Source organism: Mesitornis unicolor, unplaced genomic scaffold, assembly GCF_000695765.1.
Source record: "Mesitornis unicolor isolate BGI_N332 unplaced genomic scaffold, ASM69576v1 scaffold11793, whole genome shotgun sequence".
NCBI classification, from domain to species: domain Eukaryota; kingdom Metazoa; phylum Chordata; class Aves; order Mesitornithiformes; family Mesitornithidae; genus Mesitornis; species Mesitornis unicolor.
In genome coordinates this window covers 18,021-45,987 of record NW_010176951.1, presented here as the reverse complement: position 1 = coordinate 45,987, position 27,967 = coordinate 18,021, and the positions used below count along the sequence as shown (strand labels likewise).

At 40.4% G+C, this 27,967-nt stretch overlaps 1 protein-coding gene across 1 annotated transcript in view; it reads left to right on the top strand.

The window, feature by feature from the left end:
- Positions 1 to 2,339: 2,339 nt before the first annotated feature.
- Positions 2,340 to 27,967, top strand: part of SUMF1 (sulfatase modifying factor 1) — a 30,153-nt gene continuing 4,525 nt past the window's right edge. The window contains exons 1-6 of the mRNA XM_010181906.1: positions 2,340 to 2,513; positions 4,825 to 4,899; positions 16,842 to 16,924; positions 18,736 to 18,858; positions 19,406 to 19,520; positions 20,474 to 20,587. Of these exons, the coding sequence (XP_010180208.1) occupies positions 2,340 to 2,513; positions 4,825 to 4,899; positions 16,842 to 16,924; positions 18,736 to 18,858; positions 19,406 to 19,520; positions 20,474 to 20,587 (684 nt within the window). The remainder of the gene's footprint in view (positions 2,514 to 4,824; positions 4,900 to 16,841; positions 16,925 to 18,735; positions 18,859 to 19,405; positions 19,521 to 20,473; positions 20,588 to 27,967) is intronic.

The window sequence follows — 27,967 nt, the reverse complement described above, 5'->3', positions numbered from 1 at the left end:
GGAAATGTGAGAGGCTGCCTCGCATTGATTCTTGGTGCTGTAACACTGGGAAGCTGCGTCAGCTTGGGAAAAAAACTGTCACACAGGTGATGTGCAAACTTACTAAGAGAAGGATGCACAGTGGTGATTATCACTTTACTATTGCAGGCTGCACTTAAGAAACTGGAGAATATTTAAAGGGTGTGAATTAAATAATCCGTATTGCACTTGCGCTCTATGTCACTGATTTACATTTCATGTCATAAATTCTGGTGTTTCACTGCGGGTCTTGCTGCAAGGTAAAAAAATAATTTGACTCTTATGCAAGACAGTTAGCAAATTCATCAGCAGATAATGAAAACGAGTTGCTACAGGGTTTTAAGCGATCTTTATGACATAACTTGTTTATGCTTAGCTATAAAGCATTTCTAGCAAAAGGGAAGTAAGGGAAAAATTAGCCTCTACCTCAATCACGAATGAGATTACTTATTTCCACTACATTTTTAGGACTGGGGTACTAGTACTTTAGTGGGTGTGCTCTACATTATCATAATGCTTTCTATGTAAATATACTTACAGGCAAATGTGGCCCTTGTTGTTGAAGCTGAGCTTCGAGGGCACTGAACGGCCTGCGCTAGCTAGGTAATATTGTGAAGATGAGGGCACAATTACTGTTGTACTTTCTACCTAATACAGTAAATGATGTATCTGTCAGCCTCTGCTGTTGGATTTCTGCCTGTGTAGTTCAACTTTGATATTTATTGGAGATTCCTCAGTGTGAGCTACTTGCATTTTAAAACTGGATGTTAAAGCTGCTTAATTAACGATACAAATGTGGTTTGCGAATGTGATGCCTATGCAGAACATCAGTTCTTCACCTAGTGTTGTATTCTACCATCCTCAGCTGAGGAGCTGTCAGACACCTGAGCCTTGCATCCTGTGATGAAGCTGGCTGTCAGAGGAAGGTGCTGTTTCCAAACAGGAGGTGGAGCTGTGAAATGAGCCTTGGTAGGGGAGGGTAATCCCATGGTATCAATAGTGGTATCATGTCAGTGGACATGCCAGAAGCCGCAGCTGTAACGGTGTGAGCGGGCTGCAGAAGCAGCAGGTTCATAAGGTATCCTTTGGACATTCCTAGCTGAACGTACAATCTGTTTATATTCTTCAGGTTTTGGAAATGTATGCTAGGCTGTAAAGTGAGAGTTAATTTTTCACCTGCTTTTAGACAGCAGCTCACTTACATTCAGCTCTGAATCTTGCTTTGAAGACTGCTTCAAGGAGTTGTTTTAGCTACAGTGGGTTGGAAAGAGATTGGAAGGAAGGAAGTGGTGTGAGTTTGTACCACGTTGTCATTCCCTAAGTCCTAAAAAATGTAAGCAAATTTATCCTGAAGCCCTTTTATGGGTTCATTTAAAGGCGATCTGTAAGTGCTCAGATTCTTTTTAGTGGTGAAAGTTATGAGGATGCAGCTAGCTTCAAATGTGGTTAGCTCCAAGGAAAAAGTATTTGTAGTGTTTCTGAGAGGCCTTTTGCAAGTTGTGTGCATTTTAAGTGTCGCTGAGAGAGACCCAAACAAAAGATCTGCAGTGGAGAAGAAACAATGAAACTGGATATGTAAGGTTTTGTCAAATACTCCACATTCTCTTAAGAATAGACAGAGGTGCCGAGTAGCTGATGTCAGCTTATTTACTGATCATTTCATATGCTATAACTACATAAATAACAGCAAACTCCAGAAGCTGGAAGGTAACTAATGATTCTTTTTGTCTTCCTGGTTTGTGAGTCAGTGTGGGCATCCAGTTTTGGTGAAAGTGGTGAACTTTATGAAGAGAATCTTGTAAAGCAAGGAAAAAAACAAACAAAAAGATGAGCATAGAGGAATCAAAGTCCTATAATCTAGGCTGTGCTGCAAAATAGCTATATGTACAAAGCTCCTGTTTGGTTCTGAGAACCTGCTTTTTCATCTAAATCATGTTACATCAGTTCCTACAAAATTCCTCACCTGAAAATGAACAGAATGGACTCTGGATGGTTTCTTGGCTCTTCAGTACAGTGGGGGAACATGTTTCTCCTTATTGGAGCACAAGCATTACCCTCAGCAAAATTTCTGAATTACCGTGACTTCATGTAGAAAGAGCCACAAATGGGGATTTTGTTCTCAATTTAAGTTCTGCTTGCTATTTCTTCCAAACAGGTGGTGATCAGGATGCCACTGTTGCCGTTTTGTTGTGCCGTTTTTGTCAGTGAAATGCTGCTCAAAGCAAAAGTTTTTCTAAAAATGAGGTGAAAGAGGAGTAAGACCAATAAGGGATTTTCAGTCTTTCATTTTCATAATCTTTTGGATGGTGTTTTCTCTGCAGATGGTCGCTATTCCAGGGGGAGTGTTCACGATGGGCACTGATGAGCCTGAAATACAGCAGGATGGAGAATGGCCTGCTAGAAGAGTCCACGTTAACAGTTTCTACATGGATCAGTTTGAGGTCAGCAATGAGGAGTTTGAGAGATTTGTGAATTCTACTGGGTACGTTACTGAGGTAAGGTGGAAACATGTATAGTCTTCTGTCATCTTTTTATGTTTTAGCAAAATCCTTCTTAAAAACTTAGGGTTTTATTTGTTTTCAAGGATCTTGCAGTACTTGCTTGGGATTTGCATACTAGAATATTTCTGATGTAAGCAGTGGAGACATTAAATCGTCTTGCCTTGCTGCCCAGGGGTCTGAAAGAGCATTTAAATGTACTGCTACGTGTCTTGGTTTCTGAGCTAGTATCTTCCTGCAGTATGACTGAGGCAGCCTGCGTGAAGCAAACAGATGGCTGAAGGTCTCTGCAGGGTTTTTTGGTTTGTTTTTGTTTGAGGTTTGGTTTTGGGTTTTTTTTTTGACCTTTAGGTCCTAGGACATCTTTATATCAGTACAACTATGTTATTAAATTTTCCTTATTTTAGAGAAACAGAGAGAAGGGATTCAGGAATCTGTGATAGCTGGGGACTGCAGGCTACTTCAGTGCAACTATTTGCTAATGAGCTGAGCAGTAGAAAGCCTTGCTGTCTAAAGAAGATATAATAGCACGTATAATAATAGTTTTGTGCATGTTACTGGGAACAATGGTCTAAGAAAGAATATGTTAAGGTTCTTCCAAAAAAGAAGCTACTTGTGCCTGAGGCTCTGATCTTTCCTGACAGTTGACTGTTCCTACGCAACTTTTATAAAGCCCTGACAGGCCTTTTAGGCAAATAGAATCCTCAGTAATGATCAGGTCTCAAAGGAGGCACTTTGCTAAATTCACTTGATAAACTGGTTCTCATCTGGGAGACAGCATCCTTCTGGGTGGATGAAGGGCTTCTTTTATCCGTGGCACTATTTCTGTTTTAAAGTTCTTAGCTCAGTAATTATGAAAAAAAGGTTGCTTAACAATTCTGAGTTTGAACAGGGCTCACTTGTTGCAAACAGCTTCTGGAATGAGCAGCTGCGCAGTGGTGTTTGAATGCAGCGCTGCATCAGACAGTGTTTCAGACAGCACCTCATGGCTCAGCTGGTGTAGTTGGGTGCTCCACGTACCTTTTCTCCCCTCCTCCCTCACATCGGGCCCCTTTTTACACTGGATTTGGAAAAATAAACTCAGAGTTAGAGTAAACAGCACTGATTCTGCAGGTTTTTTTAGGATGCAGCTAAGCAAGTTTTTGTGTGTTTAAATAATATCCATATTACTTACTGCACATAAACAGAGCCAACCTACTTCTTGGGGTATTTTAATTTATTTTTTTTTTCTATTACGGACTAGACTGAACTCCAGTGGCAAATGAAACTTGAAAGTAAATTGAAAGCTGAAGAAAAAAATTCTCCAGATGTACAGCTATCTCTTTGAATCAAAAGTATTTTCTTTTTTAAACAAACTTCAGAAAACAAACAAACAAAACACAACAAGCCCTTGATGGAGGCTTTCAGACTGAAATCTGTGGTCTTTTAGGTGATAAACCTATTTGCCTCTCTCTGGGTCTTTAAGATTGGTCAGGAGAGAAAACAAAGTGGTATGTTTTGTTATTTTTTTTCTTCTCTTTCCTTTCTGAAACTGAATGTATAAAGATTTTGGTCATATGCTAAAACTTCTTGCAAGTTGTGAGGTGAATGGGATTCTTATTTCAAGTTGTGGCTCTTGAAGAGTTCTGAGCATGCAGAAGCAGCTCATCGTGGTCATTCTCAGTCTTTGAATGCCTATAATAAAATGGAGAAACTAAGAAGGGCAAATAAGTTCGATTACATCTTTTGACTTCCCTAGTGTATCAATTCACTTAATTTACCAAAGGAAAAATCCCCTATGTTGGTATCGTGTGCTATAATTCATTAAAATAGTTTGTATTTTTTATTTCTTTTGGCTTTATATAATGCTAGATACAATGACTGGATTACTTTAACTCTTCTGTTGTTGTAGTGACAACACTTTAAAACACGGTGCTAATGACGACGAAGGAGCAGTAAGGGACAAGGCTTAAGTCTTTTATTGTGATTCCCAAAGGAAAAATAAGAGAAGTAAAATATGCCCTTGAATGTTAGGTTATTGACTGCAGGATTTTAAAGCACTTGGGATAATTGGAACTCCATTTTAATTAATAGAAGTAAAAATATTTGCAGCAGCTCTGTGAGCTGCCATCTGTCTAGTGACTGTTGAACAGTGACATCCAGAGATAAAATGCCTTCTCTTCCGTTCCAAAATAGCTTCCTTGAAAGAGAACTCGAAATTACTATAAGAATTTTGTTATCCTTAGTACGATGAAGCTGTAAATGTGCATGGCATTTTAAGAATGACATTCCTTTGATAATATACTTGAATCTTTTCTTTTTTCTATAGGCAGAGAAATTTGGTGATTCCTTTGTGTTTGAGGGAATGCTGAGTGAAGAAGTGAAGGCTGACATCCACCAGGCAGTGAGTAACACAGCGGGGTAAAACTTACTTAACAATTGCTGGGGTAGATGTGTTAGCAATTTTGGCAGTAGTATCTAAATTGTGTTACTTTCCCAAAGCAGTGTACAAAAAATGGGGTTTATTGAGGAGTGTTTGGTCTAAAATAATAGACTCCCTCAAGTGTGAAGGATTTACAGCCTATTCTCTGGTATATTTTTTTTTAAATGAAGAAACAATTAAAATCCACTCTTGATTAGCAAAAGTTAGTATCACGTCCTTCTTGTCTTGTTTGCCTCAGAAATGAGAGGTCTTTAGGACTGTAGTGAGCAGTGCAGCTATAAGGCTGTTTATTTGCATTATGTGTAATGTAGTGATGCTCTGAAAATTCAGATGTCAGTGGTGGCTTTGCGTGTGTGCTGTGTGGGCAAAGAACAGGAGTGCTTCTGACTCCAAGACTGTAAGTCCATGTGCCTGGCAGGCTCTGCCAATGCAGTCTTATGTCCAAACAAAGTGGGTAAATGCCAGACATTACTGATTTAAGAAAATAAGGATAATCTGTGTAACTGATATGATAGCAATGCTTGCATGAGTGCTTTTTCTAGGTTAACTGAGGCAAATATTCCAGAGCAGCATCATTTCCATGGCAGACCTGAGTCTGTAAGACTCCTTATTGTGTTGTGAATGGCTTAAGTTTACTGTGCTTCCTGCATCTCTGTGGAAGATCCTGTATGCCTTGCTGTCTTTTCAGTTTCCTTCATCTTGCTAGGGCAATATAGTGATCTTGGTAGGTGTAGTACTGATTAAACTGGAGCTGATCCAGTTTGCCTGTTGAGTGGAAGTGAATAGTGGTTTAAGAAAACCAACAAAAGTTGGATAGCCAAGCTTCCTTGCCCCCCTCCCTTTCCCTTTTTTCTGTTGTGAATGTGTTGCTGAGCCTTTCTTAGGCTTCATTTACCTTAACAGGTCACTCAACCTTTACAGCTCCTGGTTGTAAGTAGATTGTCTTGTCATCTCCTGGATGAATGACCTCCTGAGATCCCTTCCCATCAGAATTATCCTCAGGTCTGATGAATACACTGCATTTCCAGATCTCTTGTCCCATGCTTTTAAAAATGCCTTAGAAGTGAAACATCCTGATGTGTGTAACGTGGCAGTTTTGGGGGGTGTGTGCCTGCAAGTTGCATTTACTCTGGATGGGAATGTCTGCTCTTTTGGTCCATTTCCTTTTGGATCAGCAAAGCTAACTTGGCTCATTCTGCATCTGCTTGAATCAACACAGGGAAGCAGGATGTACACAAGGAATAATACAGTAACAGGACTGAAGCTGGATTTTTTGGCAATAGTTCAGTTAGACTTAAATATGTGTTAAGTGAAACTGCACCTATAAAGGAGCACAACTTTTTCTTTGAAGGTTGAATAAAGGTAGGTGGGCTCATCCCATCTTCACAACAGAAAATTCAGCTGTCAGTATTAGAGAATTATTTTTCCTGCCCTAGTTTTGTGATGCAGAAATCCCTAAATCAGGCTCTCTGTTTTAAAACAAGCAAACAGATCCTAAGAATGCTGGTGTAAACTCAGCCTTGGCTATTTGTATAAACACGCTCAGAGTGTTGGGAGCCACTTTCCTGGGTGTGTCAGCCAAATTTTGAAGTGTTGGCTGTAATGCTAACAGAGCAAGTATTATGCCAGCAAGCTGGAATGGAGCCCAAACTGGTCTTTTTGGCTGCTTCTTCATGAAGGTTTTCTGTATTTGGGAAAAGTAAACTTTAGGAGACTGTCCTTTTGCTGTGTTTTCAGTATTTATTATTAGGCCATTTTCTGAGTTGCTGGCATGCAGAGGATTGTTGGAATAGACACAGAGGAAGATTGTACTAATTATTTTGGTAAAGTGAGCTCAAGAATAGCGAGTGCCTGCCTTGTAGTTTGGCATTTCTTAACTTTATGCTGGTGCCGTGGACAAACTTAAGTTCTAAAACATTGTAATATTGTGAGGTGGTGAAAAAGAAACTAGAAGCTGTTTTTCTTCTTCCTGTCTGCTTGTCCCCTCAGCAGCCACACATCACGAAACACAACTTTTAGCAAGAAACTTCTGTCTGCAAGGAGGTGTCAGGAGGCAACTCAGTGGTAGAGCTGGAAAGAGAACTCCAATAGATACGTCTGCCTCTCAAAACTTTTGTTGTTCTATTATGCATTTTCTGTGAGAGGTTATAAATGTACAGAGTGCAGACCTTAGTTGTTTCAAGGGCTTGCAGGGAAGGGAACCGTCAACCATGGGATATGGTGTTAGATTATGTGGTTGGACTGCTTCTCAGACAACCAGATTCTGTGTAGGCCATGCTTATCCTGGCTAGTTGAAACTAATAAAATGCATCAGCAGTTCCCTATAGATCATGTTTTCAAGAAACAAGTTTCTACAGACAAACTTGCAAGAAACTTCTTATTGCTCCAATGCAGAAGTATCCCAACTACGGGGCAGGGACTTTAAGCTGCAAAAGCAAATTCTTCCTAGCTTAAATTAAACAGCAGAAAGTAAAAGCTAGCCTCTTGTTACGCTGCCCAAAATGCTTACATTCTACTAGAGTCCACTGGGGGAAAAATGGTAAAAGCTAATACTACTCAATTAATTAAAGAAAAATAAAAGGCAGCACAGTGCATACTTTAAAACTTGGCTACTGTGGTGTAACTGTTCAAATATAATCAGAAAATGTGTGAACTGCATGAACTTGGTTTGCATCAGCAGATTGTAGTTATCAGCAGTAGAGAAGATTAAGGCTTTTTTCTCAATGTATAGCTTAGTCAACTAATATTTTAGCTCGTGGTATGTACCTTCTTGAATAATAACCATCATGCTGAAAAGCAGAAATAAAATATAAACATTGGTATGTTACTGGTACTGGAAACGGCTCCACCAAATTAATGGGAGAAAGGACTGTATTATCATTTTGCTTTAGTGGCTCAGATGTGTTTTACTTAAGCTTTTCTCCAGTTGCAGCATAGGGATGCTAAATGCAGATGTGATTATAGGGGAAGAGCAACAGGAATGTGTATTTTGGATGTGTATTTTGGGATTGGACTAGATGATCTTTTGAGGTCCCTTCCAATCCCTAACGTTCTGTGATTCTGTGATTTTGGAAGTAGCATTTCATATGCAGTGAAAGAATTGGGGAAAGGTGGGAGTGAAGATATCGGACCAAATGGTATATAAGAGCTTCTATAAATAGTGAGAGGTGTGTGTGTTCTGGGGAGGATCTGGGGGTTTTGCTCTATTTGGCCACTTTGACTTCTCCATGTCTTAAACTGAACATAGGCCCTGAAAGGAAGCAGACAGCTAAATTAGATCTGAGGTGGGGCTGGTAAAAACAAATGCAGGAGCAAACCAGATTGGCACGTAGAATAATTGTTGGAGCTTTGGGTGTGCGTTTCCTGGAGGTGAGGTGGTCTCTGTAGCCGCTGCTACAGGAATGTAGGTTGGACCTAACCCCCCTCTGGAAGGGAAACAGTAAAAAGGGGTGTAGCAGCCAATAATTGAATTGTTCTGATTTCTGGGGATTTGAGTTTCAGTTTTGGCCTCCAAGTTTGTGGTGGTAACATGGCAGAGTGTGAAAATTTAGTACTGTAATAGATGAGGGTGTCACTAATAGGATTGATGAGGACTTTTCAAATAAAAAAAAAAAGGATTTTCTAGGGTGAGAATGGAAGGTTCTTTGAAACCAAAATGTTTTGTGTGGGCTTAACCGGTTCTGATAGCTTCATATATTAAAATAAGTTCTCAAACTTGCAGATTAAAACCAACTACAAATTACTGCATCTACCACAGCTACTAAGTTACGGCGTTTTTTGGATATTTGGCCTTTGGTTTAGATGTCATAGATAAAACACAGACTAGAATTGCCTTTAGCTCAGTACTTGGAGGTAGGATTGTTTTTTCTTTCCTTCTCTTTTGAAAAAATTTGGGGAAATGGAAAAAGCTCAAAATCTAGAGATTTTGCTATTATTATTTTATGATAGAACTATTTTCCCGATCTTTTATCTCCCTGACTGAGTTAAGGAGGAAGTAGAGAGGGGGAAATGCATCCCCAATGCTATATTATTACATGGTATTGTAGAATGCCATTTATATGGCATTTTAATGTAACCTGGAGCAAAAAGCATGAGGATTGTGTCTGTGAAATGAGAAGGTACTGAGGCGTGCTTGCCATTGAGGGGATTGGAGAGCTCTTGCAAATAACTGCAAGAGTTTTGCTTTCTGTGCAGCTACCATGAAAGACGTAAACAGGACAGCACTTACCGAGACGGGAGTACAGCGTAACTCGTATTTGCTCACTGGAGAGTGCTGGGAACACTTTTATTCTTGGCTTGTGGAAGATAGCAAAATTAATTTTTGCTTCCAGGCCAGATAAGCTCTGCAATGAAGAGACTGAAATTCAGCATGCAAATCTGTATACTTCATTTGTCTTTAGGAGGTATTGAATTTTTGGTCTGAGAATGCAACGAAATTAGTTCACTGGCAGGCTTGAGCAAACACTGTTCAGGAGTTCTGGTCAGTCTAGAACTGTTGGGTACTATTTTCATCCTTGTTTGTATGGAAACCTCTGCAGTGGTCTTGAGCTGTGCAGTTTACTTATTTATAGCAGTGCCTCTAGCCTTTAACTGAAAGGCTATAGTCCCATTCTAAAAGCAATGAAAACATTATGCATTTCAAGTGAGTACTTCAAATTAATAATGAAAGGAGAAATGTTTGCAGGTAGGATAGCAGTGCTAGCGCTTGCATCAGTTACTATGGAGAATGTACCTCTGACAGTGTTCAGTAACAACGTGCTTATCTGTGACTTGAGGGGAGAGCAGGGAGGTTATGGTATAATTTGTCTGATACTCTTAAAATGTCAATATACATAGAATGCATAAGCAGAAGTAGACAAACACACTTATTGCTACTTTAAGGGTAAATTTCATCTCTACTGCACTTGGCTTTTGTTTTTTCAGGGAGGAAACTGAGTTCAAAAGAAGAGATGGGTGAGCCTGTGTCATACAGACCCCAGTGCTTCAGGTATCTCCTATAATGAGCTGGGAAGGTGGAGCTATTGAGCTGTAAATCTCTCTGCCCTTATGCTGTACTCCTGCTACTGGGCTAAAGAACGATGTGCAGGAAGCATCTCTCACTGTGAATTACCAGTAATGTTTGTGCAGATCTATCAGTATAAATGACAACTTTAAAGTGGGGCTTCGCTCATGCCTGAGGCTGTAGATATATCTGTGCACACCTCATTTTCTTAAAGCCTCATATTCATTTGGTTATTGAAAAAAATTGCCAGCTTGAGCACAGATTGAGATGTTGACTGAAAGATTAACTTCCAGAGATGTAACTCACCAGGAGGATCAGTTTCTCAAAGGAAGCTTCTTTGGATTCCAAAACTTACACTTAATGAATCTTACTGGATTTTAGCATCATATTTTTGGTTGTTTTTCTTGGAGTATGAACATAGCTGTGAAGTATTACACTGTTTGAATGAGATTCAATGACCTTTCTTTATGCAAAGGAAAAGGTCCCTTTGTAAAAGTGCTAGTTTCCAACTAAGTCTGAAATCCTGAAGCTGTAAGGACTAACTGATGACTTCAAATATATTTATTCTTATTCTATAAAGCCGCTGCCTTTTCTTCTTGCAGTACTGCAGTTTCAAACTGCTTTAAAATGCTGGGACTTAACTCAAGGCAAACAATATCAATATTCAATATTAAACAAAATCCCTTATCGCTTTCATTTCTGAGCTGACGAGGGAGGCTAGGAACCTTGGAAAAGAAGAATAAAAACAGATTCTTCTGTAATTAGAACCTTTGGGGAGCTGGGACTTTTAAAGTAATAAATAGCATGAGACTTGCAGCAGCACTGCAGAAACTGGCAATGTCAAGTATTAGTTATCTTCTGGAAAAAAACCTGTCTACTTCTGAGATGTTTCAGTGTGCTTAATTACTGATTTGGTGGAGAATTTGACAATCGTGTTTCAGTTCAGTTTATGTACATAATTATAGAAGGTTTGTTCTTCTCTGCAGAGCATCTTTGAGTACAAATATAAATTACAGCTGCACATATGGCTCCCTTTTGCAGCTACTATGACAACCTTCATAAGAGGCTAGGAGAGATTATTCTTTGTCTTGAACCTTGACGCCCTATTCACTTCCACACTATTTACACTGTAATGTCTCCCTGACTCAGTTACAGCTGTTTCAACTTAAACACAAGCCCGTTGCTATGGGGATGATGCACTGCATAGAAATAGGTCATGTTTGTGCGGTTTTCAGTGCGCCGATAAAAAACGAGAAGCAGAGCTGCAGACTAGCGAAGGTGAACACGGAGTGTGCCTCTCCAAAGGGCTTTTCCTTGCATTTGGAAAATGGGGGACTGCTACATGGCTCTAGCTTGTTTCAACCTGCCCCTACTGTGTGATGTGTGCTGAATCTGACTGCAGAGCTTACTCGCAGGGAGCTAAGCTTTGCCTCTGCCCTCCGCTGGTTTCCCTCTCTGACCCAGAGCAGGACTTCATGAAGGCAGTGACAGCAGCCAGCTGAAGTGCTGCAGGGGGTAGTGTCAGCTGAGAGCTGGGCTTGTGCTTGTGCAGCAGCTCAGAATAGCTGCTGCTTGTGAGTGTCTGGGACTGCTGGATCATGATCCCAATGCTCAGTGGATCTGTTCATCCCCATGGTCTGCTCCTGCAGGCAGGTATAGGTTAACTTTACCTGTTTGCTGGCTCCTGTACTGTGACAGGAAGCAGGTGCAGTAGCGGTCCATGCATCTCTGCCCTGAACCTTGGCGAGGGAAGAAGTTTCTGAGAGTTGATGGGAGAATACACTAATGCTACTTAGAAAAATAGGTATGAAGTTATTTGTGACCAGGAATCTGCCTGATGTGATTTCTTTGTGGCTTCTGAGGGGAAAATGTCAGTGGCTCACTGCTGCACTGTTATTATTTTCATTTCTTAAACTCCCTGCCCTGCTAAACATGTTCTGTTTTCTGTCTGCCCCTTTCTTCAATAGTTCATTAATCAGCTGTTCAGGGTTTAGGATATGGCTTAGAGGAGGAACAATTGACAGAGATTTATGTCTATCTGCCTCACATGGATAAAATAAGACCTCATCCAAAAATTATATTCTTTACTGAATAACTCATATTTTTTCTCACGTCCTACCAGTGCTAGCAATGAGGGTGTCCAGACCAGTGTGTGTATTTCCCAAAAATAATGCTTTGTAACTTGCCTGCTTCCAGCCGATGCACGCATTTGCAGCCTTTTGCAGCCAAGAGGATGCTTTTGCCAATTCAAGATGTACCGTGCTTAACGCAATCGGATTCAGACAAATGGTAACCTGTTCAGTCAGCTTCTGAAACCAAAGTGTGTCACTTAATGAATGATTCTTGAAGGGTTTTCCAGACATAGAGTACTTTTCACTCAGAAAATAATATTTTCAGATAGTCTATTACTAAATTGCTGAAGTCCTTACTCTGCAATAACTTTTGCTTCTTCCATGTGTTTATCTTGACCTAGTGTGTGCAGGCTTTATTATATTAAAATAGCATTAGAATGCTGTAGCACATCAAAAGAAGATGTTTGGTGCTGCATGTCTGGACAACAGCATGAATTTCTTATCTTATGGGCCCGAGTTAAGGTTAAAATCTACAGCTTTGTTATTTCAAGTGACTTGTTGCATGTTAGAAATGGAAGTAGAGCCAAGATTAGCTACTCAGTTGAGTTTATTTTTGGTCATTTTTCTAATACATAAATGTGTTCTGAATCTGCAATCTGAAGGTAAAGTGAGGGGTTCTTTTTCTTTTTTTTCCAACATGGCCAGTGCCATGTTCGGTGTAAGACCAATACCAATGGTTTCATGGTTATTAACGGCATTTTTGGGTGGCTTTTGGGTGTGCTTTTGCAGTACCAGTAGCAATATAGTGTTGCTGATGAGATGAACTTTCTTGATGTTCCCCTCTTTTATTTTTTTTGTATGTATATTTAGGAAGGAATTATCTTCAAGGTAATTGTGAAGTCATCCAGAAATCTTGAAATCACGAGTTAATGAAGCAATTACAGTTAGGATACCCCAGCCTACCTTGAAAAGAAAATTGAATGCTTAAAACTTTGAATTTTATGCAAGCTGATAGTGGGAGTATAAGCTTCAGTTCTGCAAATTGCTTCATTTGAGTGGAGAACTTGTAGGTCGGAATTAACTGTTAGTGTATTTCCCAGTATTATCACATTCCCTTTTCTTCATAGTGCTACAAGTCTGTAAGAAGCAGAACAGTGAGTTCTTAAACTCTAATCCTGGAGCAAGGAGCTGGATAATCCAAGTTTTCAGCTGGATCAGACCAGAACAAGCACTGAGCTTCTCTGCCTCCAAGATGTGCTTTGCTCCTAGTGCTGCCTTTCCTTGTCGATGAAGGCAGTGGTGTAACGCCTGCAGGGCAGTTGTGTTTAACCAGTTGTGTTACGAGTGATAGGCTGTGCTGTGCAGAGTTAATCCAGATGAAGGAGATGTTGTTCTCTAATTCAGTATCACTTCAAGATCTATTCAGCAGCACGTGCTGCTATTTTTACAAAACGAATCTGTTGGGACTCTCCAGAACACGTTTTGGAGTGCAGCATGGGAACGCTAAGCGTTAAGAAAGTAACTAAGCTCAGTAGTGGCAAGGGAGGGTTTTGCTGTATTAACTATGATGTTGTAATATCTCTGTCTAATTAGCTCTTCTACTAGTTAGATTTAGAGCAATTAAAAGCTTTAAAGACTTCTGAGAAGTTTTTTGAAAGGACTGTAAATTTCAGGTACATGACTTTCCCTTTTAGGAGGAGCATCTGGGTGCCTGCTCGCTGGTGTCAGTGGCTGACTTAGATTAGTTTCCAATTAATTATTGAAGGCTGTACCTAGTCTGTCACTGTGATCACAGTCCTAGTAGTATATGTGTAACTTCTCTAAAGGTCTGGGTGTCCTGCAAAGACTGGCAGTCGTTTGGTGTTCAGTTCAGCAGAGCCAGAAACAGAAGATGTGCACACATAGCACGCTCATGCGGAGAGACTGTATTTTTCTCAGTTTAAAATAAACCATTCTGATTGAAAGCATCTGCTTTTTCTTTTGCATAACAAAAATGTTTTCCAAAATTAGTCTTCTAAAGTGTAAGTCTTTGCAGTCTCCTGTGGAGATTTTTTTTTTAATCTAAAACCCAGCAGTTTACCTTACAAAAATTTGTTCTGCTTAGAAACTATCAGGATAAAATCTTACTAATGATCTTGCAGATTCATGGAGAACCTATAACAAATGACACAGCAGCTCACTTAGTTTCCTTAAAGAGCTGTAAAAAAAATCTTGGCTTTGGATTTCTGTCCTATCTTGACTGGAGATTAAAGGTTAAAGCTCAGAATATACCAGGAATTGGTTAAATCAGACTAATTTAAAACCTATTGACTGTAGTATCTGTTTAGAAGCTTGATCATACTGAAGCTTTAGTGCTGAGAGTTGAGTGGAGTATCTCTGAATGAAGCTCCTATCTTTGGGTTTGAATGCTTAGTAACAGAGCTGTAGTTTCTAGGAAGAGATCAGATACTTCTCATGTTTTTTTGAAGAGGGTTGGGGCTCCACTTGTGGTGAGAAAGTCGTTGGCTTTTTTAGATACTGAGTCAGGATTATGTGGTTGATGTTGATTTATGGGCTTGTCATGCTAGGGAGATCAGAAAGCAGGACTGTTAAGAAATGTCATTGTGTTAGTAGTGTACTGGAGGGATCCATTTAGATGGAGAGTGTATGGACAGAACGTCTCAGTCATCGCCAAGGTACCACGACCATCTTTATTTCTTTTGTACTTAACACTAATGTCTTCTCTTCACTTGCTTTGGAAGAGAGAGCACCAAAAACTGTGTGGGTGACTTCCCAGGCCGGAGGAGTCCTGCAGCGCGTTTTGGGATTCCAGTGCTCTCGCCAAGAGCTCGCAAAAAGCTGTGGGCTCCTCAGCTGAGCTGAAGCGGCCAACTGTGCAGCTTTAGTCCAGGCTTGCTATTGATTTATAATGAGCTTTTAGGTAAGGTACCCAGATCTGTGCTGTAGGCAAACTCTGTATGTGATGATGGGATAAGAGTGAAAAGCTGTCTTAGCATAGATTGGTCAGATGCTTTAAAAATAAGACAATAGGTCTTCATGTATTAGCAGCACTTCTGTTTCTCAGACATTTCAGTTTATTTTCCTACTGAAACATTTAAATGAGTGATTTGATGTGTAGCTTGGACCAGAGTTTTTCTTAACAATTTATGTTTGTCATAGATAATTTTTTCTCTCACACATGTAACTGTGTTAAATGCTCATTGTTGTTGAAGGATGGAGCTTCCTCCTAGAAGCTGCTGTTAAAGTTGTTTGAGCAGGCTGATGCTCTGTTTCTGGAGTACCAGCTTTCAGTGACTTTCACTTTTGGACTTTCCTGTGAAGGATTTGGTGAGTTAAAGGATAACACAGTTGGCACAATTCCTGCCTATGTGTGTAACAATTTACAAAGTAGATTTAGCAGCATGATGAAGAGAAAGAAATATTCTACTTCTTCCCTTTGCTATCTGTAGAGCAGGGAAGGCTGAGGGGCAGTAGGGAGGGCAGAAGTTGCTGAAGGCTGTTCTACAGGCTGCTGTTAGAGGAGCATCTGGACCTCCTAGGTCTAGGGCAAACCAGCTGGTAGGTTGTTGAACTCCTAAAGCATTGCAGGCTCATTTACTTTCATTATTGTTCATTATGGAAATTATCTCTCTAATAGGAGTATTTTGGAAGGAAGCACTCAAGCTGCTAGAAAAAAACCACACTATTGATGGTTAACTTAAGTTTTCTTCTTTGCCTCAATTTTATGAAGGACCCATTATTAAGATAAGTATTTCTAAGTGAATGTGAGTCAGAATAGAATAGTTAAATGTGTTGTGCACTGACCTTCTCAGGTTTGAAGTAAGCTTCTAGAAGAAATCCTTAGTGAATATCTTCCAGGAATAATTCCTTGGCATTACAGAACCAAATTTGAGACTTTTGGTTAAAAAGAAATACTTGATAGCTGCATTGTTACACAGTGTTTTGTCTGCAAGCCTCATGTAGCTCAGCAAACCAACTAAGAAAAAAAAAAGAGGCTTCACTTGACTTATGTGGCTCTTCTGTCTCCACCTTCTGGAAGCTGATAGCAAATCATTTTAAATCGGCTTATTGAGTTAATTAACTGGAAAGCAAATGTGTTGCAAAATGCATGCTTTGTCCCTAGTTAAAGGACATCATCAGGATTTTGTTTCGGTTATTCCAAAACACTGAGTCTAGGGAGCAAATAATTGGGATGAAAATTCTCTTTAAGCCAAAGCTATCGGGTTTTTATTGTCTCTGCAGAATGTGTCAGACTGAAGTCAGCCAGAAGGTTAGCAGGGTTAACTGTACTGTGGGCATATTGTTGTAAAAGAATGGAGTAAACCTGTAATGTTCCAGATGACCTCTTCCTTCCATTACCATCTCAGTGTTCCTGGCATGTGTTTTCAGAGGTGAAGGACTATACTAGAAAATTTCTGAGAGGGCAGTGGTACACCACAGTGTGCTGAAGGCTGTGCCTTCAAAGAGAATAAACTTGTATCAGACCTGCCAGTGAGAAAATGTTGAAGGGAAGGAGAGACACGCAGAGGGCAGAACTTCAGAAATGTACACTCAGGATTTGGTCTCCCTCTCACTTGTTTTTGGGTGGTATTTTCTTTGTGCTGCTCCGTACCTTGGGCTATTCCCTGGCCAGTAGTATTGTAATGTGGATCAAATGATCATCTTGGCTTGTCAGAGAGGATTTGGGATGTAATAGGTCAGTTGGCCGCAGGCAGAGCCATGAGCTGTGAGTGAAAGCTTTGTAGCCTGTTGTCACATGGTGGTTTTTCAGAACAACCTTTAGCTGGGAATTTAAATCTTCTTCCCTGGCCATTCTTGTCCTGTTTCAGGTTGCAGCTGCTCCTTGGTGGCTGCCTGTGAAGGGAGCCAACTGGAAGCACCCTGAGGGTCCTGACTCTAGTATCTCCAAAAGGTAAGTCATAAATGGCCCTTCAGTGGGCCGCGCACAGGGCCTGGCAGCAGGTGACTTGAGTTTTGTGCTTTTTAATGTATTCTGACAGTATGGGCTGGCTATTGTGGAAAATCAGTTGTGACTTTATCTAGGAGTTCTAAATGCTGTGGAAAACTGTACTTTTTCTTAACAGTGTATAGTTAGTGCCATGCTTTGCTAGCATGAACCCTGAAACTTGCTGATCCATATCTTTATCCAGTCTCTTTCCATTCGGAAGTGGAATGAGTTTTATGCCTAGATAGGTTTCATTATTCTCAGGTGTGTTTTATGGATACTGCATATGGGTTGCACATGTTGAAAGCCATTCTTCAGTTATGTATACTACTGCATGCTTACTTGGATGTGACTGCCTTCATCTGGGACCTCTTATACTGCAACTCTTTCTCTTGCTAGGCAGGTGTCAGTGAAGTTGGCCCTAACTGCCTTAATCAACTAGTTAAAGTTTCAAAACTGCTGTTTGAAATAAAGTCAGGCTCTCTAGCCTAGATCTGGTAAATGCTGGCATGTTTTTAAGTCCTCTAAGGACAGGGCTATGTTAGTGTAACATCATCTGATGGCTGAACTGCTTAGTAACAAGTCCACTGTCTGCTCTCCAAGGGCAATCAAAGAATTATCTGAGGCAAAAATAGAGATAGTATCAGGAGGCCTTGTTAGGGGAAGACAGAGAAATTTAGGTCACAGCAGATAAGAATTGGAAACCTGCCATGTAAATCTAGTCTTGTAGAAGTATGACACAAACCTAGCCTAGAATAACTGCTGGTGAACTTGCCATGTGGAAGTAGCTTAATGGACCAGCAGGCACAAGCTGGCATGTTAAATGAGACAGGAATGACAAGGTAAGAGGAAGTCCTCTGTATCTCTTCTGGACCAGTACCCTCAGCTCTTGAAGTGTCTTGGTCTATTAGAGGCTTGGATGGGGAGCATCCTTGTGTCAGGAATGACTAGGCATTATTTCTGTCTTTTTTCTGGAAGAAGAGACTAGGATTGTAAGGGCAATCCTGGAATCAAACCAAAGGGAAGATGGGAGCTTTTGTGTAAACTGAGGACTGCTTGAAACACCCGAAGAAAAATATTTTTTGTTAGATTTCTGCAGTTTGATGTTTCCTGGATTGAATGCTGCAAAATAAGTTGTTGCAAAGAGTAAGGACTCTTTTGCATCTCACCTCGCCCTCAAAAACCCACAACTAAGAGCAAAGAAAGAACCTGCAGCAAAGAGAGGAGTGCACAAGGGTGTGAAGAGCATTTGCCATTAAATTGCAATGTAAAGTTTCCCATTGAGAATCTTGACTTCTTGTTAAGATACTGTTAAAATAGCCTGGCAAGGAGGTAGTAATGGTGCAAGGTTTTGGTGTCTTCCTTTGGGTCTCTGACCACCTATGTTTCCACAGAAGCCAGGGTATCAATAGTTCTTTGCTGGCTTCTGGGTGCAGCAGGTTTCTGAGGTGAGACCACGAGAAAGCATAAGCCACAAACGTCTTTAACGCATAGAGCTGTACATAAAAGAATGGTGACACAAACAGAGGGTGGGTTGTTTTTTGTTCTCTTCCATGTTTTTCTCTGGCTATGTTTCTCTTCCAGCATCTTGCTGTCTGTCTTTAAAGAGCTTCTTCTCTCTAAAAGTAATTGGTAACTTGTCCAGTTGTAACTAAACTAAACTTCCTCACAGTCCTTTGTGGTCATCTCTTAAAGAGCTTCATGAAGTGCTTGCGCCGTATAACTGTGAGATTGTCTTGTTCTGATGATGGTCTTTTCCTGTTTGTGTTGTTCCCCAGAATGGATCATCCAGTTCTTCATGTTTCCTGGAATGATGCTGTGGCATTCTGCACATGGGCAGGGAAACGATTACCAACTGAGGCTGAGTGGGAATACAGCTGTCGAGGCGGCCTTGAAAATCGGTACCTGTTGCAAAAGTGTCCCTGATAAATGTTTACAGCTGGTGTTTACTACATAAGGAAGAGTTACGTGGATTTTTACTACCCTCAATGTCTTGTGTAGTATGTGTGCTTGTGGTAAACTTAACACTGGCTTACTTTGAACAGATTGCTTTAGGTAAGTGAATTTCCCAAAATACCTAAATGGTGTATTGTAATCTGAACTTTATAATGGGAGGAGAACACAGAGATCCCAAGAGAGAAGATGTGACAAAATGCAAAGACACAGGACTGCTGCTGTTGCAGGAGATAGGTGCAGTGAAGGACCTTAGTGCCAAGGCCAAACGGCTTCTCTGTCCTGTGTCCTGGACTCCACAGGGTAGTGCTGCCTTTCCCCCTCCATGCATGCATTGTCCTCGTAGAGCCCCTTGTTTCCTGGAGAGCCTGCTGGATGTTGGTGCACATGGAACTGGAATACAAATGGTTCTCCAGGGTAAGGTAGGGAGGAAGGAGTTTGTGTATGATGAGTCTCATTTGTTTCACAACTGTTCTTCTGTGTATCTTCTAATAGACTTTTCCCATGGGGCAACAAGCTTCAGCCAAAAGGTCAGCATTATGCCAATATCTGGCAGGGAGTGTTCCCAACTAATAACACTGCAGAAGATGGATACAAAGGAACTGCGCCTGTAAGTGTGTCTCAAAGTGAATTAATCCTATGGAAGTGAACTTGGTCTTCCTAAAATTGAGGTCTGTGTTCAGTGATCCACTACTGTTTCTTTCCTGTACTCTTTCACCTCAGATTTTTAAAGTTACAGCATATTTCAGTGCAAGCTTGAGTATTACCAAGGGACACTTCTTAAAATCTAATTGAAAAGTTAAGATTACTTTCACTTTAACTTTTAGTTCCTCTCAAACTGACCTCTTCCCCCCTGTGTATTCAGCTTATAGTCAGATGCTGAAATCCTCTCTGCCTGCACTTCTGGCATTACAATTTTTTGAACTCTCATTTTTTGGGTAGTTGTTCCTGAGGCACAAATATCATATGAGAGTTTAAAAGAAATTGAAATTCATGTTTTGGAAAAGTTGAGTCTGTCTAGTATAGCAAACAATGGAGTGGAATTGTAAAGGCAATCAAGAATGTGAATGGATTATTAAATGGTAGTTAAAATAAGTCCAAAAAGTTCATCAGCAGAGAAGTTTGCATATGCATGGGTTGATAGCCACCCTTGCGTTTCTTTGATGGGTGGGGGAATCTGGAAGTTGTAAGCATGGGCATGGAGGTCACAAATGCTGTGTGCAGATCTGTGTCTGGTGGTCAAGCAGTGCCTCTCTTCAGAGGATCAGTCTCCAAAACCTCTGTGAAGGGTTGTGTGCCATAGTGGAGATGTGGTGCTGAGAACATTGAGGATTATAATAGTTCATTCTTTCATTCTGTTTAATTTAAATGAAGTATGTAAAAGTGTTACAGTTCTGCACAACTAATTTGGTGTCTGCTTTTGAGATATGAAAGGCAAAAGCTCCTAGTGAAGACAAATGCACCTTCAGCACCTAGTTTCAGCAGACTGGTTTTCAAGATCAAAAGCCTTATTTCGTGCCAAGTGGTTCACAGAACTGGCACTTGTGTTCCTATCTTGTACAGGTCACTGCGTTTCCTCCCAATGGATATGGCTTGTACAACATTGTAGGAAATGCCTGGGAATGGACATCTGACTGGTGGGCTGTTCATCATTCAACTGATGAAGTTCACAACCCTGTAAGTATCTTATTGGCATCACATAAATGTATAGAATTCCCTCTTGCTCTTGGTTGATGTTTGAAAACCGTACCACTATTCCTTGCTCCTGTCTGCTGTGTCTTGGGTGGCATGGGCCATGTTCTGCTGAATTAGGAATTATCACACCATGAATCATCAAAACTTGAACTTTAGTGCTGTAGTGGATTTTTTTTATTATTATTAATTTGTTTTTGTTGGGTAAGTGTTCACAACTGGTGAGCAGTGGAATGCTTCCAAACTGGCATCAGATTACATGAATCAAGAATTTGTCAATGTGGTGGAAATGAGAAGAAATTTTTTTTTATTGTTCATTTATGTTGCTACAAGTTTTACTTTTTTTTCTCTTCTGATAGAGAATAAACCGTCATGAGTTATCCTTATGGCTTCTACTATCTTGTTTAAAACTCAGCATGTAATAAAGCTGAAGTCTATGGGGAGAAGTAGCTTACCAGGCTTTGAGTGGTTAATCTTTGGTTTTCTTTGTGACAGGCAGAAAAAGATATCCTGCAGGGTAAGCTTTACATGTGGGGTTTCCCATTCAGTACATCTCAGCAGATTCAAGTTCTAGTATTACCTCTCCTTCTCTCTCATTTATCCAGGACAACTAAATCTGAGAAATGCTCTGCTCTGCTCTCAGAGCTTGTTTTGTTCAGACAGTTGTCTGTAATGAGAACCAATTAGACCTCACGGGGCAGGAGCTATCTGTTTGTTGCAGGATTTGAGTATCTCTGTGCTGCGGGGTCTCTCGGTATGTGCAGTCGTTCTTTGATATGCCAGACATAACTGGAGGCCTTTCTGGGAAGTCAGCAGTTGGAAGCAGCTTGAGGAACTTCCTAAACCATTTTTGCCAATTGTATCGGCCAATTTCCAGTTACTTGTATCCCAGGAAGTTACCATAAGTCTCTCTAGTGAATTCAGCTGTGTGTCGGGCAGTGCACCACGTACATCTTCCCAAGTAACTGAAATGCTAGGGACTGATGCTTTTTTTCCTTTGTTTTAAAGTAGGATGGCTTACTCTCTCATTTTTGTTAGTAGGCAATCTTAGTGGCCTAGCAATAGCAAAAGAACCTGCTTTTCCTTTGGGACCTTGACCGTGTTGTATCTCCATCTACTATCTCTTTCACATATTGCACAAAAAAATCATACAATGTGGTTTGAATATTTCACAATACTCAAATTTTTCTGCCAGTTTCTGTAATTCAGCAATAATGGAAGGCAATATTGCATGAATTCTCTTGGCTGCACAAACACACCTGTTTTTTTTCCAACATTGACTCATGGCTTGCATACATATGCAGCTGAAAGTTATGTAGGAATTACACTTAGCATTCAAACTGATTATTTAGATTTTTTTTTCCTGTTTGCATACTGATTGATTAGGAAAGAAACATCTGCTGTCTTGTGATTCTGTTTCCATTCTGGTGTTTCATATGCAATTAAGGATAATATTTTTCTGTACCTCATGAATGGAAACAAGGCCAGTTTAAGAACAACATTTCTAAAGATGAAGCCTTGAGTAGCTAGCAGAATATAAATTTGGGTGAAAGTGAAGAACAATAAAAGCAGCAAAGTTTCTCATGTCAGAGTAGATGAGTATTGATTTGATTGCAGCCTGTAAGTCAGAGTAGGAGGAGCAGAGTGAGCAAGGCTGAGCTTTCCACTCCAGACTGGGTGCTCACCATGGTTTGTACCAGGGAAGCTTCTGCTCTACCCATCTCGATTCTTGAGCATCACTTTGGGGCTTGGAACCAGAGCGCTGTGATCTGCATTTGCTGCCTTCATTGGGGCAGGGGGAAAAGACCCCTTGCCCACCCATGCCCTTGGAGTCAAACTGCATCCACATCCCGGTGGGAAAGAATGTGGGTCAGGCAGTTTGTTGTGAATTGCAGCTGTCCCTGCTGCTGTTCATCTCTTTCTGTCTGACAGCTACTTCAGTTTTGGCTGCTCGTTGGGACAGTGACCTCTCGGGGCAGGGAAAGTGCACAGCTCTCTAGAAGTCGTCTTCCCTAGCAAGAAGTGGCAGCACTGGGATACAAAAATAGAGTAACTAGTTTGGAGAATAAAACCTCTTTTGATGTTGTGCATGTATAGAGCTTAAAAGCTGCAGATCTTGGGTCTGTTGCACCTAGGTATGTTCTAGAGTTTTGCTTTTGTCTGTAGGCTAATGTAAGGTAAGGTGCTTTATTTGATTTAACAGATGTCTCTTAAAGGCTCTGTGTCATCACTGGCAAAGTCTTAGAACTTTCTCGATGTAAGATGGCTGGCTTTTGTAGGGGAAAGGCATGAAATGACTGATTTATGTGGAAGTTATGTGGTAATAATGGAAAGAAACTCTTGGAATCTTCATTAGCTTTCAGCTAATCTGATCCCTGCCCTTGGTGCTAGTTAACTTCAGTTTATTTTGTTTTAAATAGATTTCTCTGCCTATGTCAGCCTTCCCAACATGTCCAATTTGCACAAAATCCAGCTAGCTGGAATTGTGTCTTTTGTTGAACTACAGCTACTGTGGTATGATACTTACAAAAAATCCCCCTTTTTCCTAAGTACCCCAGTAGTTCACCTTCATTAGAATAACTTATATAAATGAGATGCTTTTGTGTTTATAACGTCGATGCAGCAGTGCCTTCATGTTGTATTTAGGTGATGGTGAGACACAAGTGTCGTGTGACTTTTGCTCTCTTTTAAACCGAAGTGGCTATGAGCTTGCATAGGTTTTAAAATTAGTCACAAACATTTTGCAAACATTTTAGGCAGTACTTAAAAACTGCGTGTTAACAATGATGCTTTTTAGCTGGAAACTAATTGTCAGAATCCAGTGTGTGAGGCAGAGCACTTCAAAGTGAATTCCAAAGGGTTTTCTGACCAAATGGGTAAGGAAGCTGAATCTCATAATGTGAACAGGTGTCCCAAAATAGCCAGGCTGCAGTATCTTCTGAGACATTAAAAATGATTAGCACCATATCTATCAGAGCCAATCTCTGAAGTCTCTCCAGAGTACAAGGCAGTGTGACCTATATATAGGATGTCTTATTCTGCCTAGAAGACTAGCAGTTCTTCTAAAGGGGCAGAGCTTAGTGAAAGTTTTTCAGTTTAATGTCTGAAATCTTCAAAGTAGTTTTCTCGTGCTGGAGAGATTTCGGATAAACTGTGGATTGGCTACAGGGAACAGATGAAATTTTGTACACAAATGCTTTTTTTTTGTTTTAATAACTGATCGGCTTGCATTCACAAATAATAACCAAGAGCAAAAATAAACTGGGACACCTGAAAGTGCGTTTTAAGTATTTTATTTTTTAAGATACTGGATTTACGTTGTGCTCTAACAGTGGAAGAGTTTTCTTCCTCTTCTTTACCAGATACAGGACCTGTGCATGTAAGTACTGAAGCCAAAGAAGCAAACTGCATCACAGTGTGTTAGGGATGTAACTTCTAAGAGCAGGCCGTTAATATAACTGGAGATTTGTTTGTACAGACCTTTCTGTAAGAATTTAATTAGACACTTCTACAACTAAGTCTCTTCAACTATTCCAGTCCAGACACTTATTTGGATTTTAATAGTGGGTTGTTCAAAGCATAAGAAGTGGCTTTTATTTTGAATTCTACTTCTCATCAGTTTGTGTAGTGAGCTGCAAATGTCTCACTTTTTTGTCACTTGTCATTTTTGACTTGAGCAAATGGAAGTCTTCCCATTTTACAGGCATACAGGATTAGTGGAGATTCGTGTGCTGTACTTGGATTATCTGTGAAAGCAAGTAATATTTTATTTGGAGGGGCTTTGAGTTACAAATTGTATAACGGTCACTTGATTTCATGTGAGATAATGGGCTTCTTACTCTCCCAGGACAAAATGAGGAGTATCCAAGCCAGTAACATTCCCTTAGTGCAGCAGGATAGTGCAATGGAAACCTTGTGTATCAGGAATCCAGAGCAGAAGCTGGAATAAACCAAATCTAAAATAGCTGTCTGTGGAAAACTTTTTTACATATGGAAGTAACTTGTACATGTTCTGAATTTCTTCAAGTGGAGAGTGTCTCTGAATTGTGACCAGCTATTCTAACTTTCCCTCACCTTTCAGTGTAGTTCTGGTCCATATTCTGTGTTCTCCAACCACTAAAAGCCTTTCTAAGCAGAACTTTGTCATGCATTTAGCTGTAGGGTGCCAGCCTGTTCCCTTCGGTGGCTGTTCTGTACACATTGTGCATTCTGGGGCCCCTTTCCTAAGGGATTCTTTACCTGAGGGTCTGCCTGGAGGTCAGGGAACAAACTATCTTGCTGCTGTCCTCTGAAATTATTTTGCTTGCACTTGAAGACATCTTGGATTTGTGCACAATAGGGGCCCGTAGCAGTACAGTCGGTCTTGCAGCGTGTTTTAATGATGTAGGTGATGTGGGTTTTGTGTGGTCCAGCTTGGTTTGGAGGGAATTATAAAATCCACTTGAGAAAATGTAAAACTGATACTTCAACTCCTCCAGTATTGGCAGCGGGTGAAAGGCCAGAGCACTGCTGCTGTCAAATACGTGCTTCTGGGCTGATTTTTTTTCATGAGTGGAGAAAAGAAAAATCCACAGTTTTAAGTTCACCAAAAAAATGTTTCTTCAGTACGTCTTGCAGCTACTGTTTGGTGCACAAGGGCAGGACTAGGAACCACCAGGCTTGGGTTTTGGTTTTTGTTTGAAAAATGTAAATGATCATTTGGCAGACAGTAGGCCAGGTGTGTATGAGATCAGTCAAACCACAATCCCTTCATGGAGCCATTTTAATTGTGGTGACTTCTGGCTCAGATTTCTTTGTATACAGTGCATAGTTTCTTATGACCTGCAGTTTGCTGTTTGAAAACTGATATAGTTCAAAGTAGAGTGGCCATGTAGCTGACTATGCATAGAAAATGATGATGCAACTTCAGAAAGCATTTGTTTGATGTAATAAAGTAATTCAACTTTGTATTTGAAAAAGCTTCTAGGATGTATTTTAATAACTGTAATGAATAATCCTACTTATAAGCTTTGGTAATTAAATGCACAAGCACTTGTAATTATGCAATCAGATTATAATGTGGCTGTTACAACATTATACTACACAATAAACTTGCCAATATACAGTAAATTTGTTCTTCAAATCTGGGATCAATGTCAGGACAGCTCTGGCTCTTTACATACAGGCAGCAATTGTCCTTCCACTTCAGTACCAGGTGATGCACTTCTCCAGGTCATGGCACAGAACAATACTGTTTGATGGAACAAGGATTTGCTTGTTTTAATCAGATGACCTTAATTGCTGTGCTCTGATTAGTTTTTATTATCTGTAAGCACAATCAAACCAGGTTTCCTTTATCTGTAATGAAGATACAAGCATGAACAAATGCTAACATTGCAGGTGCTCGCCTTTTTATTTATAAGAAATGTGTGATACTGTGTAAGCATTGTCTGGTCAAAGCTAGGTTATGTTTGTATGCTCTTACTTTGCCAAGTATGTTAAATGTATGCATCATTGTAGAAAAGCTGTTGACTGAGGGATCTTTGGCTTTTCAGGATGCCATACCTGAAGTCTGTGTAGTTCTGTGGAAGACAAAGCAGTGAAGTTTTCTGGGGGAGTTTGGTTGGGGATTTTTCCAGTACTTTCTAAGCAGCCAGTGACAGGAATGAGTTTGCACTTCTACGTCTGCAGATGTAAGCACTGGTAATGTCCTTTGTAAAATGAGAGAGTTTAAGCAACGAGTGCAGGCAGGGGAAAGACCACACAAAGAAAAGGAGCCTGGTCACAAGGGCACGTATGGAGCTCTTGCGTATGGTGTCAGAAGTGGGGTGTCGCTGGTAAGGACATCTAGCTCTTCACATCTTTCAGGAAATTGAAATCTTAGTCCAGTTTGTCTGTAGGAAATTGGCTTTTTCCATTCCCAGCTTCAGCTGAGATAAAGGGTTTTTGTTCCAGATAACAGAGATGGTTCATGCTATAGGTAGACTAAGGAGATGCTGCACCCTTCTACCTACCCAGACACAATCGTCCAACTTCATATGCTTAAAAAAGAATCCAGGTGGCTTCTTCCCGCATATGACATGTTGGAGGTTTCTTCAGTAAGGCTCAATTTCTGCCTGGCAGAAGACATTTGTAATTAATAAAAAGAGCTTATGCAACTACCATTTTCTTTGGTTCACATGCTTCTTCAGTATGTTATCCCTGTATAATTGTGGAGACATGCAATAGTCTTATGGCTGGATGATAAACCTAATTGTACATTAGCGTGCTCCTCTTAGTTTATAAGAGTTACTGCGGAGCTAATAGCAAAGATTGTGGCTCTGTGTTTCCATTACAGTTTTTAATGGGAAATCCTGCTCAGCAGCTCCATTGTTCTCTGTTTTGTCTTGTTCTTGTGTAGCTGCTTTTTTAGGTCAGTTTTATTCTGTCTGGCTCTACCCTGGCTTCCCATAAATGACATTAACAGGCAGCTGGAGTTGATTGTTCTTGTTAGTTATGTTGGAGTGGAGCTCAGTGCCTTCACACGCAGATTTTGTGAAGGCAATTTCCAGAGTCCTTGGAAATGGAGTAACCCTGTCCTGTGGAGGAGCCCCCTGGCTCGGAAGCAAGCAGTCACTGCCTCTGGGTGTGTTTTCCCTTGAGCATTTGTAGAGTAGTCAATGCAGTAGTAGGCCAAATTCTTTTTCACATGTCTCTTTTGCAATAAATGTGAAGTTGCAGCACGGTCAGCTTTTGATATGAAGGCTTTCAAAGCAGTCAAACTCAGATGCAGGCAAGAGCTTCTGTAGTTCCAACATCAACTCTCAGGGTTTTCTTACAGTCCCTATGATTTATATGCAGTGTTGCAAATACTTATCTTGTGTGTGTTGATTCTTCTAGAACTTCACCTCTGGTAACGCAGGAGCTGGGTGGGAGACAACTTCATCCCTTGATACAGAGTAGGACAGCACAATGGCCAGGTGTAACCAAACCGGTCACATCAGTGTGACTGAGAAAAGCAGGAGAGACATCATTCCCTGTGAAATGCCCTCGTGAGGAAGCAGCTTCTGAAAGAGAAATTATTCCTGGATTCAGAAGATACTGCAGAAGTGAAATGTCTCTTTGATGATTGCATTTACATTGGTCAAGGTGTTCATAAGGTTTTGGAGAAAGCACTGCACCCTCCAAATACTTCCAGGATCAATGGCTGCTGGACATGAAGAGACAAAATAGTTGGCAGAATTGCTTTTCCAGCAGTTGTCTGGCTTTAACCTATTATGGTACTTTTTTATGATGCTGTTTTATGTCAGCTACATATGCTGTAGCAACGAATTCTTTTTTCCTAACTGGTGAAAACTGGCCTGATTACTTTCTTGTAACCTATATTTTTTTATTATGGTACTTTTT